The sequence below is a fragment of the Lethenteron reissneri genome, chromosome 67 (assembly GCF_015708825.2).
Source record: "Lethenteron reissneri isolate LAM-NWPU_2019-01 chromosome 67, ASM1570882v1, whole genome shotgun sequence".
In the NCBI taxonomy this organism is placed as follows: Eukaryota; Metazoa; Chordata; class Hyperoartia; order Petromyzontiformes; family Petromyzontidae; genus Lethenteron; species Lethenteron reissneri.
This window is the reverse complement of record NC_083845.1, coordinates 436033-451538: the sequence shown is the minus strand read 5'-3', so window position 1 is coordinate 451538 and position 15506 is coordinate 436033. Positions and strand designations below refer to the sequence as shown.

The 15506-nt window shown below is 52.2% G+C and overlaps 2 protein-coding genes across 4 annotated transcripts in view; both read right to left on the bottom strand.

Moving 5' to 3' along the window:
• LOC133360240 (zinc finger protein OZF-like) overlaps positions 1 to 7402 on the bottom strand; it is a 35313-nt gene extending 27911 nt beyond the window's left edge. Inside the window, exons 1-2 of the mRNA XM_061578886.1 lie at positions 7370 to 7402; positions 6854 to 6942 (exon numbers count right to left, since the gene is read on the bottom strand). The gene's annotated coding sequence lies outside the window, so the exon portion shown is untranslated. The remainder of the gene's footprint in view (positions 1 to 6853; positions 6943 to 7369) is intronic.
• Positions 7403 to 9357: 1955 nt separating this feature from the next.
• LOC133360239 (zinc finger protein 22-like) lies at positions 9358 to 15271 on the bottom strand. 3 transcript variants are annotated; one of them, XM_061578883.1, is made up of 3 exons: positions 15158 to 15226; positions 11930 to 12327; positions 9358 to 11554 (listed from the first exon to the last, which is right to left on the bottom strand). In XM_061578883.1, exons 2-3 carry the CDS (start codon positions 12028 to 12030, stop codon positions 10762 to 10764), a joined length of 894 nt encoding a protein of 297 aa, XP_061434867.1. In that variant the 5' UTR covers positions 12031 to 12327; positions 15158 to 15226; the 3' UTR covers positions 9358 to 10761. The 3 variants fall into 3 exon arrangements, with proteins under 3 accessions (XP_061434867.1, XP_061434869.1, XP_061434868.1); XM_061578885.1 differs by lacking the exon at positions 11930 to 12327 and having other exon boundaries at positions 15158 to 15271; XM_061578884.1 differs by lacking the exon at positions 11930 to 12327 and having other exon boundaries at positions 9358 to 11573.
• Between the last annotated feature and the right edge of the window lie 235 nt (positions 15272 to 15506).

Here is a 15506-nt window from a genome sequence, read left to right as displayed (position 1 = left end):
AGAGTGAACACCGCCACGCGTCTAGAGTGAACACCGCCACGCGTCCAGAGTGAACACCGCCACGCGTCTAGAGTGAACACCGCCACTTGTCTAGAGTGAACACCGCCACGCGTCTAGAGTGAACACCACCACGTGTCTAGAGTGAACACCGCCACGCGTCCAGAGTGAACACTGCCACGCGTCCAGAGTGAACACCACCACACGTCTAGAGTGAACACCGCCACGTGTCTAGAGTGAACACCACCACGCGTCCAGAGTGAACACCACCACTCGTCTAGAGTGAACACCACCACGCGTCTAGAGTGAACACCACCACGCATCTAGAGTGAACACCACCACGCGTCTAGAGTGAACACCGCCACGTGTCTAGAGTGAACACCGCCACGCGTCTAGAGTGAACACCACCACGCGTCTAGAGTGAACACCGCCACGTGTCTAGAGTGAACACCGCCACGTGTCTAGAGTGAACACCGCCATGTGTCTAGAGTGAACACCGCCACGTGTCTAGAGTGAACACCGCCACGTGTCTAGAGTGAACACCACCACGCGTCTAGAGTGAACACCGCCACGTGTCTAGAGTGAACACCACCACGCGTCTAGAGTGAACACCGCCACGCGTCCAGAGTGAACACCGCCACGTGTCTAGAGTGAACACCACGTGTCTAGAGTGAACACCACCACACGTCTAGAGTGAACACCGCCACGCGTCCAGAGTGAACACCGCCACGTGTCTAGAGTGAACACCACCACACGTCTAGAGTGAACACCGCCACGCGTCCAGAGTGAACACCGCCACGTGTCTAGAGTGAACACCACCACACGTCTAGAGTGAACACCGCCACGCGTCCAGAGTGAACACCGCCACGTGTCTAGAGTGAACACCGCCACGCGTCTAGAGTGAACACCACCACGCGTCCAGAGTGAACACCACCACGCGTCTAGAGTGAACACCGCCACGCGTATAGAGTGAACACCACCACGTGTCTAGAGTGAACACCACCACACGTCTAGAGTGAACACCGCCACGTGTCTAGAGTGAACACCACCACGCGTCCAGAGTGAACACCACCACGCGTCTAGAGTGAACACCACCACGTGTCTAGAGTGAACACCGCCACGCGTCTAGAGTGAACACCACCACGCGTCTAGAGTGAACACCGCCACGCGTCTAGAGTGAACACCGCCACGCATCTAGAGTGAACACCACCACGCGTCTAGAGTGAACACCACCACGTGTCTAGAGTGAACACCGCCACGTGTCTAGAGTGAACACCGCCACGTGTCTAGAGTGAACACCGCCACGCATCTAGAGTGAACACCGCCACGTGTCTAGAGTGAACACCACCACGTGTCTAGAGTGAACACCACCACGCGTCTAGAGTGAACACCGCCACGCGTATAGAGTGAACACCACCACGCGTCTAGAGTGAACACCACCACACGTCTAGAGTGAACACCGCCACGCGTCCAGTGAACACCGCCACGTGTCTAGAGTGAACACCGCCACGTGTCTAGAGTGAACACCGCCACGTGTCTAGAGTGAACACCGCCACGCGTCTAGAGTGAACACCGCCACGTGTCTAGAGTGAACACCGCCACGTGTCTAGAGTGAACACCGCCACGCGTCTAGAGTGAACACCGCCACGCGTATAGAGTAAACACCACCACGCGTCTAGGGTGAACACCACCACACGTCTAGAGTGAACACCGCCACGGGTCCAGAGTGAACACCGCCACGTGTCTAGAGTGAACACCGCCACGCGTCTAGAGTGAACACCGCCACGTGTCTAGAGTGAACACCGCCACGTGTCTAGAGTGAACACCGCCACGCGTCTAGAGTGAACACCGCCACGCGTATAGAGTAAACACCACCACGCGTCTAGAGTGAACACCACCACACGTCTAGAGTGAACACCGCCACGGGTCCAGAGTGAACACCGCCACGTGTCTAGAGTGAACACCGCCACGTGTCTAGAGTGAACACCGCCACGCGTCTAGAGTGAACACCGCCACGCGTCCAGAGTGAACACCGCCACGTGTCTAGAGTGAACACCGCCACGCGTCTAGAGTGAACACCGCCACACGTCTAGAGTGAACACCGCCACGCGTCTAGAGTGAACACCACCACGCATCTAGAGTGAACACCACCACGTGTCTAGAGTGAACACCGCCACGCGTCTAGAGTGAACACCACCACGCGTCTAGAGTGAACACCACCACGCGTCTAGAGTGAACACCACCACGTGTCTAGAGTGAACACCACCACGCGTCTAGAGTCAACACCGCTATGCGTCTAGAGTGAACACCACCACGTGTCTAGAGTGAACACCGCCACGCATCTAGAGTGAACACCACAACGTGTCTAGAGTGAACACCGCCACGCGTCTAGAGTGAACACCACCACGTGTCTAGAGTGAACACCGCCACGCGTCTAGAGTGAACACCGCCACGCGTCTAGAGTGAACACCACCACGCGTCTAGAGTGAACACCACCACGCGTCTAGAGTGAACACCACCACGTGTCTAGAGTGAACACCACCACGCGTCTAGAGTCAACACCGCTATGCGTCTAGAGTGAACACCACCACGTGTCTAGAGTGAACACCGCCACGCATCTAGAGTGAACACCGCCACGTGTCTAGAGTGAACACCGCCACGTGTCTAGAGTGAACACCGCCACTTGTCTAGAGTGAACACCGCCACGCGTCTAGAGTGAACACCGCCACGCGTCTAGAGTGAACACCGCCACGCGTCTAGAGTGAACACCGCCACGCGTCTAGAGTGAACACCGCCACGCGTCTAGAGTGAACACCGCCACGCGTCCAGAGTGAACACCGCCACGCGTCTAGAGTGAACACCGCCACTTGTCTAGAGTGAACACCGCCACGCGTCTAGAGTGAACACCACCACGTGTCTAGAGTGAACACCGCCACGCGTCCAGAGTGAACACTGCCACGCGTCCAGAGTGAACACCACCACACGTCTAGAGTGAACACCGCCACGTGTCTAGAGTGAACACCACCACGCGTCCAGAGTGAACACCACCACTCGTCTAGAGTGAACACCACCACGCGTCTAGAGTGAACACCACCACGCATCTAGAGTGAACACCACCACGCGTCTAGAGTGAACACCGCCACGTGTCTAGAGTGAACACCGCCACGCGTCTAGAGTGAACACCACCACGCGTCTAGAGTGAACACCGGCCACGTGTCTAGAGTGAACACCGCCACGTGTCTAGAGTGAACACCGCCATGTGTCTAGAGTGAACACCGCCACGTGTCTAGAGTGAACACCGCCACGTGTCTAGAGTGAACACCACCACGCGTCTAGAGTGAACACCGCCACGTGTCTAGAGTGAACACCACCACGCGTCTAGAGTGAACACCGCCACGCATCCAGAGTGAACACCGCCACGTGTCTAGAGTGAACACCACGTGTCTAGAGTGAACACCACCACACGTCTAGAGTGAACACCGCCACGCGTCCAGAGTGAACACCGCCACGTGTCTAGAGTGAACACCACCACACGTCTAGAGTGAACACCGCCACGCGTCCAGAGTGAACACCGCCACGTGTCTAGAGTGAACACCACCACACGTCTAGAGTGAACACCGCCACGCGTCCAGAGTGAACACCGCCACGTGTCTAGAGTGAACACCGCCACGCGTCTAGAGTGAACACCACCACGCGTCCAGAGTGAACACCACCACGCGTCTAGAGTGAACACCGCCACGCGTATAGAGTGAACACCACCACGTGTCTAGAGTGAACACCACCACACGTCTAGCGTGAACACCGCCACGTGTCTAGAGTGAACACCACCACGCGTCCAGAGTGAACACCACCACGCGTCTAGAGTGACACCACCACGTGTCTAGAGTGACACACCGCCACGCGTCTAGAGTGAACACCACCACGCGTCTAGAGTGAACACACCACGTCTAGAGTGAACACCGGCCACGCAGTCTAGAGTGAACACCGCCACGCATTCTAGAGTGAACACCACCACGGTCTAGAGTGAACACCACCACGTGTCTAGAGTGAACACCGCCACGTGTCTAGAGTGAACACCGCCACGTGTCTAGAGTGAACACCGCCACGCATCTAGAGTGAACACCGCCACGTGTCTAGAGTGAACACCACCACGTGTCTAGAGTGAACACCACCACGCGTCTAGAGTGAACACCGCCACGCGTATAGAGTGAACACCACCACGCGTCTAGAGTGAACACCACCACACGTCTAGAGTGAACACCGCCACGCGTCCAGTGAACACCGCCACGTGTCTAGAGTGAACACCGCCACGTGTCTAGAGTGAACACCGCCACGTGTCTAGAGTGAACACCGCCACGCGTCTAGAGTGAACACCGCCACGTGTCTAGAGTGAACACCGCCACGTGTCTAGAGTGAACACCGCCACGCGTCTAGAGTGAACACCGCCACGCGTATAGAGTAAACACCACCACGCGTCTAGAGTGAACACCACCACACGTCTAGAGTGAACACCGCCACGGGTCCAGAGTGAACACCGCCACGTGTCTAGAGTGAACACCGCCACGTGTCTAGAGTGAACACCGCCACGCGTCTAGAGTGAACACCGCCACGCGTCTAGAGTGAACACCGCCACGTGTCTAGAGTAAACACCACCACGCGTCTAGAGTGAACACCGCCACGCGTCTAGAGTGAACACCGTCACGCGTCTAGAGTGAACACCACCATGCGTCTAGAGTGAACACCACCACGCGTCTAGAGTGAACACCACCACACGTCTAGAGTGAACACCGCCACGGGTCCAGAGTGAACACCGCCACGCGTCTAGAGTGAACACCACCACGCGTCTAGAGTGAACACCGCCACGTGTCTAGAGTGAACACCGCCACGTGTCTAGAGTGAACACCGCCATGTGTCTAGAGTGAACACCGCCACGTGTCTAGAGTGAACACCGCCACGTGTCTAGAGTGAACACCACCACGCGTCTAGAGTGAACACCGCCACGTGTCTAGAGTGAACACCACCACGCGTCTAGAGTGAACACCGCCACGCGTCCAGAGTGAACACCGCCACGTGTCTAGAGTGAACACCACGTGTCTAGAGTGAACACCACCACACGTCTAGAGTGAACACCGCCACGCGTCCAGAGTGAACACCGCCACGTGTCTAGAGTGAACACCACCACACGTCTAGAGTGAACACCGCCACGCGTCCAGAGTGAACACCGCCACGTGTCTAGAGTGAACACCACCACACGTCTAGAGTGAACACCGCCACGCGTCCAGAGTGAACACCGCCACGTGTCTAGAGTGAACACCGCCACGCGTCTAGAGTGAACACCACCACGCGTCCAGAGTGAACACCACCACGCGTCTAGAGTGAACACCGCCACGCGTATAGAGTGAACACCACCACGTGTCTAGAGTGAACACCACCACACGTCTAGAGTGAACACCGCCACGTGTCTAGAGTGAACACCACCACGCGTCCAGAGTGAACACCACCACGCGTCTAGAGTGAACACCACCACGTGTCTAGAGTGAACACCGCCACGCGTCTAGAGTGAACACCACCACGCGTCTAGAGTGAACACCGCCACGCGTCTAGAGTGAACACCGCCACGCATCTAGAGGTGAACACCACCACGCGTCTAGAGTGAACACCACCACGTGTCTAGAGTGAACACCGCCACGTGTCTAGAGTGAACACCGCCACGTGTCTAGAGTGAACACCCGCCACGCATCTAGAGTGAACACCGCCACGTGTCTAGAGTGAACACCACCACGTGTCTAGAGTGAACACCACCACGCGTCTAGAGTGAACACCGCCACGCGTATAGAGTGAACACCACCACGCGTCTAGAGTGAACACCACCACACGTCTAGAGTGAACACCGCCACGCGTCCAGTGAACACCGCCACGTGTCTAGAGTGAACACCGCCACGTGTCTAGAGTGAACACCGCCACGTGTCTAGAGTGAACACCGCCACGCGTCTAGAGTGAACACCGCCACGTGTCTAGAGTGAACACCGCCACGTGTCTAGAGTGAACACCGCCACGCGTCTAGAGTGAACACCGCCACGCGTATAGAGTAAACACCACCACGCGTCTAGAGTGAACACCACCACACGTCTAGAGTGAACACCGCCACGGGTCCAGAGTGAACACCGCCACGTGTCTAGAGTGAACACCGCCACGTGTCTAGAGTGAACACCGCCACGCGTCTAGATGTGAACACCGCCACGCGTCTAGAGTGAACACCGCCACGTGTCTAGAGTAAACACCACCACGCGTCTAGAGTGAACACCGCCACGCGTCTAGAGTGAACACCGTCACGCGTCTAGAGTGAACACCACCACGCGTCTAGAGTGAACACCACCACGCGGTCTAGAGTGAACACCACCACACGTCTAGAGTGAACACCGCCACGGGTCCAGAGTGAACACCGCCACGTGTCTAGAGTGAACACCGTCACGCGTTTAGAGTGAACACCGTCACGCGTCTAGAGTGAACACCGCCACGCGTATAGAGTAAACACCACCACGCGTCTAGAGTGAACACCACCACACGTCTAGAGTGAACACTGCCACGGGTCCAGAGTGAACACCGCCACGTGTCTAGAGTGAACACCGCCACGTGTCTAGAGTGAACACCGCCACGCGTCTAGCGTGAACACCGCCACGGCGTCTAGAGTGAACACCACCACGCGTCTAGAGTGAACACCGCCACGCGTCTAGAGTGAACACCACCACGCGTCTAGAGTGAACACCACCACGCGTCTAGAGTGAACACCACGCGTCTAGAGTGAGCACCGCCACGCGTCTAGAGTGAACACCGCCACGCTGTTGACAAGCCTCACCTTGTTGTTATTGTTGTTGTGGGCAGGTCGCTTGTGAAAACAAGAGCGGTACAGCAGCTCAAGCGGGCTTGGCCTGGTAAAAATAAAAACTGTGCATATTTAAAGTAAAACAAAGTTACAAAGTGGCGAGCCGGGTGAAGACAAATTCAACTTAAGCGAGATATAATTGTTTTTTTATTCTTCTATCTGGCAAGAAAACTGACACCTTTTTTACAAAAAGTCATGTTTGCATAGACCACAATACCTGCAGTCGGAACACAAACAAAAAACTCTAAGCGAGAGAATTGAAGCAAACGCGATCAGGCGAGGGCAGGAGGCAAGGCCCCGCGTTGTATAGTTCCAACGTGGACATCGCTTCCATGCTCGCTGCTACTCAAATGACATCCCTACGAGAGAGAGAGCGAGGCTCTACCTCGGTACACAACAACCACCACCACCACCACCACAACAACCATCACCACAAATACCACAACCACCACCCCCACCACAACTACAACCGCGATGATGATTTCTCACCTCGGATTGCAGTTCACGGGCGGAGCGGCAACTTCCTGGTCCCTCGCGACGTCACGCGGCAGCAGGTGACATGACGTCACTTACGGGGAACACCTCCCCCTGGCGTTTGATGCCGATGAGGTCACGCTGAGCGGTGACGTCAAAGAGCGGGGTTAGAGTTCAAGTTTGTTGACAGAAAGGGAGCGGCAGTGTCGAAACGGCCTCAAACGAGTCCCCGGTGCGGTGTGTCAACATCGCCAGCACTGGGGAGACAAAGGCGGCCGGGCGTGGTGCTGGCCACCCACCCCCTCTGTGTGTGCCGTGACGACCTCCACCGGTGCTGCTACTCGCTGTGAGCAGCACTTTGTAGACGTCGTGGCTTGGCTCTCCAGCACACCGCTGGCGACATTTCACGATGACATTTTCACGTCCTTAAAAGGAAAATCGCCATACAATAACCTAGGCCGTTTTTTGGCAAAATTGGTCCAATTTTCCTCGCATTATTTTTCAACGAAAAGTGCATTCCTTGGTTGTGTTTAGCCTGAGTAGCCCATATATTACGTTATAAAGTGGGAAATTTGACCATGAAATTTGAAGTAAAGAGATCAAATCGGCATACTATACCAATGCCGTTCTTGGCCAACATTTGCTACATTTTCATAGCTAGATTTTCCAAAAAAAAGTGAATTCCTCCATTTTGTTAAGCATTAGTATGCTCTATGTTACTTTAAAAGTGGGAAATTTCACGATTAAATTTTCACGCCCCAAAAATAAAATCGGCATACTTATGCCGGTTTTAACCAAAATAAGCCAAATTGTCATAGCTTTCTTTTTCAACAAAAAGTTAATTAATCAATTGTATTTACCCTTAGTATGCTATGTATTAGATTAAAAGTGGAACATTTTATGATGAAATGTTCACATCCCAATATAGAAAATCGGCATACTAACCTATGCCGTTTTTGGCCAATAATGGACACATTTTTACAACTTCATTTTTTAACAAAAGTGCAATCCTCGGGTGTGCTTAGCCTTAGTATCCTATAGATTACATAAAAAAGAGTGGGAAATTTCATCATGAAATTTTAAAGTAAAAAAATAAAATCGGCCAAAATTGGCCAAACATTCACAGCCTTATTTGTCGACAAAAGTGCATTGCTCCATTGTATTTAGCCCGAGTATGCCATGTATTAGATTAAAAGTTGAAAATGTTATGATTAAATGTGCACGTCCCAATATATAAAATCGGCATACTAACCTATGCCGTTTTTGGCCAATAATGGACAAATATTTGCAACTTCATATTTCAACAAAAGTGCAATCCTCGGGTGTGCTTAGCCTTAGTATCCTATAGATTACATAAAAAAGAGTGGGAAATTTCATCATGAAATTTTAAAGTAAAAAAATAAAATCGGCCAAAATTGGCCAAACTTTCACAGCCTTATTTGTCGACAAAAGTGCATTGCTCCATTGTATTTAGCCCGAGTATGCCATGTATTAGATTAAAAGTTGAAAATGTTATGATTAAATGTGCACGTCCCAATATATAAAATCGGCATACTAACCTATGCCGTTTTTGGCCAATAATGGACAAATATTTGCAACTTCATATTTCAACAAAAGTGCAATCCTCGGGTGTGCTTAGCCTTAGTATCCTATATATTACGATAAAAGGTGGGAAATTTCACGCCGGGTACTTCCCGCGAGTACTCTTATATAAGCGCACAACTTCATCTGTGATGAACGCTGCACTTTCTTTTTCATGCAGGAGGCGCTGCAAACCTACGCGCCCCCTACATGAACGACGGAGGAGCAGTTGGAATCGATCTGCAGACGGCGGTCTTCTGGCACGGCCAGCTCTGTGTCGCCTTATCTCCACCCCTCGATCCCAACCAGGTGAAAGTCCGCATCGAACCGAACCCCGGCAAGGCCATCTACTTAACGACTAGAGAAAATTCACACGAAATATCGTTTTCAATGAAGTCTTCCAGATGGAAAATGATATCAGCTTTTAATGAAGAAATACAATTATCAAATGCAAAACAATATACAATTCAAAGTTGTTTCATTTTCAAACTTCAAAACGGAGCATCGGGAGTTTGCGTGGATGCATCGTTCGTGTGAATTGTTTTCGTGACTTTCCTGGCCCAAGGCCGTAAATGGTTGTGAGGGGCACCGCAGGCGGTCAGGCTTGCTTCAACCCCATGGTTGTCAACATCCAGACGTTAATCAGCAAGGACCATTTCTCGTCCTAATTCGACAAAATCTACGTCAACACGTAATACAAAATTATAATTCGTGTTGTTGAGAATGTATCTCCTCTACGTGTAACTTTTGAGTGGTTTGCCTTGTAACTGATGAATGATCCGAGTGTGCTCCCTATTTCAAAGACAATGAGTTGCTCCAGAGGGAGATGCTTCCTGAAAACACAAAAGTACCCTTTGACCTGTATCACAAGAACAATGAGTCTCACCTGAGTTATCTGTACAGGTTACTTGAAAAACACACACTATGTCCTAACATGACTTATTCAATGTTTGACTCTTATAGACAAAAGGTTACATGTACGAACCCAATCAGACAAGTATTCAGTGTAACTTATTGACAGGCATATTAACAAAATTTAATTACTGCACTGAAATATACTGCATTAGGTTACATCCTATTAACAAGAAGCTAATTAAAAAAATACGCACCGTCTGCTTAACACCATTCAAAACGAGTCGGCCATTGCATGCTGGCATCTGGGTCAAAATGTAGCAAATTCTAAACATTACCTACAAACTCCACAACTGAGATGCCACATCAACCATCGCCCCCTACTGACAGGCTCTTGTCCACATGCAGGCCGGTGCAGGGCCACCACCTTGTGCCACACAGGGGCAGCTGCTACTTGGGGATGCTCTTCGAGTGTTTGAGACGAGATACGATGCAAAACTCCGAATTACCGAGGCGATTAAGCAAGCACAGTATAAATGCAATTATGATAACAGTGAATGCTTGGGAGCTTATTGGCATTCGCTCCTGGTTAGAGATCTACCCAACACACAGGTCCACAAAGACTGGCCGCTCTTACCCTGCAGGTTGAACCTAGGAACTGAGTGTTCAACTTCACATTCTTGTCATTAAAGGCCTGTGACAAAGGTGCATCTATTGGAGCGGCATCGTCTAAGGCAGTGGTTCTTAACCTTGTTGGAGGTACTGAACCCCACCAGTTTCATATGCGCATTCACCGAACCCTTCTTAATTGGAAAAATTAAATTATTTTTTCAAATTCAAAACATAGGTACATGTTTTACTGGTGCACAATCACGAGTCAGGTGTGTGTCTTAACCTCCGCCGAACCCCTGAGACGGACTCACCGAACCCCTGGGGTTCGATCGAACCCAGGTTAAGAACCACTGGTCTAAGGCTTACGCATCTCCCGGGTCTCCATTTGACTTTGTATTGTCTCGGAGGAAGTCCACCCACACCTCCACTTCCACAAACTGCTGGGAGTTGCCTCGCTCTGCCTCACAGTCAGAATTCTCCTCCTGCTTCACGTTGCCTCCATCGATGCGAAGGTCCCATTTTGCAGTTGAATCTTCATCTTCACATTTTACCTTCACTTCTTCGCTCTTCACCATCACTTCTTCATATTTCACCATCACTTCTTCATATTTCACCTTGATTTCTTCATATTTCACCTTGACACCTTTAAAAGTGTCCAAGCTTGGATTTTCTTCCGGTTCTTGTTTGATGAGGGATGGGCTCATTGCAGCACTTTGACTTTCACAAGCTGATTTCACACTCCACTCCTGGTGGATCTTCTGATGCTTGTGTGTTCTCTGGTGTCTTTGAAGATATGGTGACCATGCAAACGCCTTCCCACACACACTGCACTTGAAGGGTTTCTCTCCCGTGTGTGTTCTCTGGTGTGCTACAAGAGTAGATGACTGTGCAAACGCCTTCCTACACACACTGCACTTGAAGGGTTTCTCTCCCGTGTGTGTTCTCTTGTGTGTTACAAGAGCAGATGACTGTGCAAATGCCTTCCCACACACACTGCACTTGAAGGGTTTCTCTCCTGTGTGAGTTCTCTGGTGCCGTGTCAAATGTGCAGGACAATCCGTGCTGTATGCACACCGGTCGCATTGTTGCCTTTTTGCACCGAGCCGCGCCGAGTGCCTTTGCTCCATGAAACCACTTCTGCAGAGGCAGCGACAGCTGCAGACAGAAACAAAGACTATCCACACCATCTACACATCAGTATCGAGGCACAGAGGAATGCATATATACACAGTCACACGTGACTTACACGTCTATAGTTATTCATATATTTATGATATAGTAAAAAAAGTGTCCCAAATTCATCACACGGGCTGTTATGGCACACAATGAGAGGGCAAATGGTCATAAACATGCCTGGAAGCCCTCGTATCTTCAAAATGAACGTTAACCCAAAACTCAGCACACAATTTCAGCTGTCTGGCTTCTAAATAAATGTTTATGAAAGCTAAATTCAGCTGACATTGCAAAGGGTGTTGAAAATAATACTATTTGTGTCATGCACAAATGCATAAATTAATGTTCAATCGCAACTTAGAGGTGTGAAGCCAGGCACAGATGTCCTTGATTGCTGGGATGAGCAGTTCCGACTTCAGCTGCTGCACGTGTGTGCTGTGATCACTTCCTGACTCCATTCTTACAAAGAGTTCCAGAGGAAAACTAAAATAAACTACTGTTTTGATATAACCTCTGTGCTCAATAGAGTTAATAGACTTTACTGCAAATACAAACTTGACACTGTCACACACTCAGAGGTGGAGCCAGGATTTTCAGGTAGGGGGGGGAAACCCCTCCAGCAATGAAAAATTACAGGAGTTGTTAGTAAGTAAGGAGTTGTTAGTGAGAAAGGAGTTGTTAGTAAGAAAGGACTTGTCCCTTGCTTTTCATTCGACGCGTGTGATCGTCATCGCGCTCGCTGAACGTGTTGATGCCTTCAGGAAAGAAAAATAGACTTTTGTATTTTGGGGGGGGGGGAATGACCATGAAGTATGTGGCATCAACCCGAGACACACCTGAGCTAAGCGCTCTGCAATGCTTACCCCCCTACCACATGGCACTTCGCGCGCCGTACTTCTACAGCTGTTCACAGCGTGCTGATCCCCGGGTTTCCCCTCCACATGTAGAGAGTGAACACAACCACGCGTCTAGAGTGAACACCGCCACGCGTCCAGAGCGACCACTGCCACGTATCTAGAAGTGAACACCGCCACGCGTCCAGAGCGAACACTGCCACGTATCTAGAGTGACCACCGCCACGCGTCTAAAGTGAACACCACCACGCGTCCAGAGCGAACACCGCCACGTGTCTAGAGTGACCACCGCCACGCGTCTAGAGTGAACACCGCCACGCGTCTAGAGTGACCACCGCCACGCGTCTAGAGTGAACACCGCCACGTGTCTAGAGTGAACACCGCCACGCGTCTAGAGTGAACACCGCCACGTGTCTAGAGTGAACACTGCCACGCGTCTAGAGTGAACACCACCACGCGTCCAGAGCGAACACTGCCACGTATCTAGAGTGACCACCGCCAGGCGTCTAGAGTGAACACCACCACGCGTCTAGAGTGACACCGCCACGCGTCTAGAATGAACACCGCCACACGTCTAGAGTGAACACCACCACGTGTCTAGAGTGAACACCGCCACGCGTCAAGAGTGAACACCACCACGTGTCTAGAGTGAACACTACCACGTGTCTAGAGTGAACACCGCCACGCGTCTAGAGTGAACACCGCCACGTTTTTAGAGTGAACACCACCACGCGTCTAGAGTGAACACACCGCCACGCGTCTAGAGTGAACACCGCCACGCGTCTAGAGTGAACACCGCCATGCGTCTAGAGGTGAACAACCGCCATGCGTCTAGAGTGAACACCGCCACGCGTCTAGAGTGAACACCGCCACGCGTCTAGAGTGAACACCACCACGTGTCTAGAGTGAACACCGCCACGCGTCTAGAGTGAACACCACCACACGTCTAGAGTGAACACCGCCACGCGTCTAGAGTGAACACCACCACGCGTCTAGAGTGAACACCACCACGCGTCTAGAGTGAACACCACCACGCATCTAAAGTGAACACCACCACGCGTCTAGAGTGAACACCGCCACGCGTCTAGAGTGAACACCACCACGTGTTTAGAGTGAACACCACCACACGTCTAGAGTGAACACCGCCACGCGTCTAGAGTGAACACCACCACGTGTGTAGAGTGAACACCGCCACACGTCCAGAGTGAACACCGCCATGCGTCTAGAGTGAACACCGCCACGCGTCCAGAGTGAACACTGCCACGCGTCTAGAGTGAACACCACCACGCGTCCAGAGTGAACACCGCCACGTGTCTAGAGTGAACACCGCCACGTGTCTAGAGTGAACACCGCCACGCGTCTAGAGTGAACACCGCCACGCGTCTAGAGTGAACACCACCACGCGTCTAGAGTGAACACCACCACGCGTCTAGCGTGAACACCGCCACGCGTCTAGAGTGAACACCGTCACGCGTCTAGAGTGAACACCGCCACGTGTCTAGAGTGAACACCACCACGCGTCTAGAGTGAACACCACCACGCGTCTAGAGTGAACACCACCACGTGTCTAGAGTGAACACCGCCAGGCGTCTAGAGTGAACACCACCACATGTCTAGAGTGAACACCGCCATGCGTCTAGAGTGAACACCGCCACGCGTCTAGAGTGAACACCACCACGCGTCTAGAGTGAACACCGCCATGCGTCTAGAGTGAACACCACCACGCGTCTAGAGTGAACACCACCACGTGTCTAGAGTGAACACCACCACGCGTCCAGAGTGAACACCACCACGCGTCTAGAGCGAACACCGCTACGTGTCTAGAGTGAACACCACCACGCATCTAGAGTGAACACCACCACGCGTCTAGAGTGAACACCACCACGCGTCTAGAGTGAACACCGTCACGCGTCTAGAGTGAACACCGCCACGTGTCTAGAGTGAACACCACCACGCGTCCAGAGTGAACACCACCACGCGTCTAGAGTGAACACCACCACGTGTCTAGAGTGAACACCACCACGCGTCCAGAGTGAACACCACCACGCGTCTAGAGCGAACACCGCCACGTGTCTAGAGTGAACACCACCACGCGTCTAGAGTGAACACCACCACGCGTCCAGAGTGAACACCGTCACGCGTCTAGAGTGAACACCGCCACGCGTCTAGAGTGAACACCGCCACGCGTCTAGAGCGAACACCGCCACGCGTCTAGAGTGAACACCACCACGTGTCTAGAGTGAACACCACCACGCGTCTAGAGTGAACACCACCACGTGTCTAGAGTGAACACCACCACGCGTCCAGAGTGAACACCACCACGCGTCTAGAGCGAACACCGCCACGTGTCTAGAGTGAACACCACCACGCGTCCAGAGTGAACACCGTCACGCGTCTAGAGTGAACACCGCCACGCGTCTAGAGTGAACACCGCCACGCGTCCAGAGTGAACACCGTCACGCGTCTAGAGTGAACACCACCACGCGTCTAGAGTGAACACCACCACGCGTCTAGAGTGAACACCGCCACGTGTCTAGAGTGAACACCGCCACGTGTCTAGAGTGAACACCGCCACGTGTCTAGAGTGAACACCGCCACGTGTCTAGAGTGAACACCACCACGTGTCTAGAGTGAACACCACCACGTGTCTAGAGTGAACACCGCCACGTGTCTAGAGTGAACACCACCACGCGTCTAGAGTGAACACCACCACGCTGTTGACGAGCCTCACCTTGTTGTTGTTGTGGGCAGGTCACTTCTGATAACAAGAGCGGTACAGCAGCTCAAGCGGGCGTGGCCTGGTAACAAATAAAACGGTGTTAATATAGAATATTTAAACAAAGTTACAAAGTGGCGATCCGTGTGAAGACAAATTCAACTTAAGCGAGAGAATTGAAGCAAACGCCATCAGGCTTTCACGAATAAATTATGTTAATGAGCCGCCAGTCACCGGGCGTGGCTTTGCCCAAATAAGGATTGGCACTGGAACAGACATCGGCTGCGGCCGAGCGAAAGTGACGTCACGCTCAAGAGCTCGGTGGTCGGGGTAGGTGACATGACGTCCCTAGCGAGGCACACCT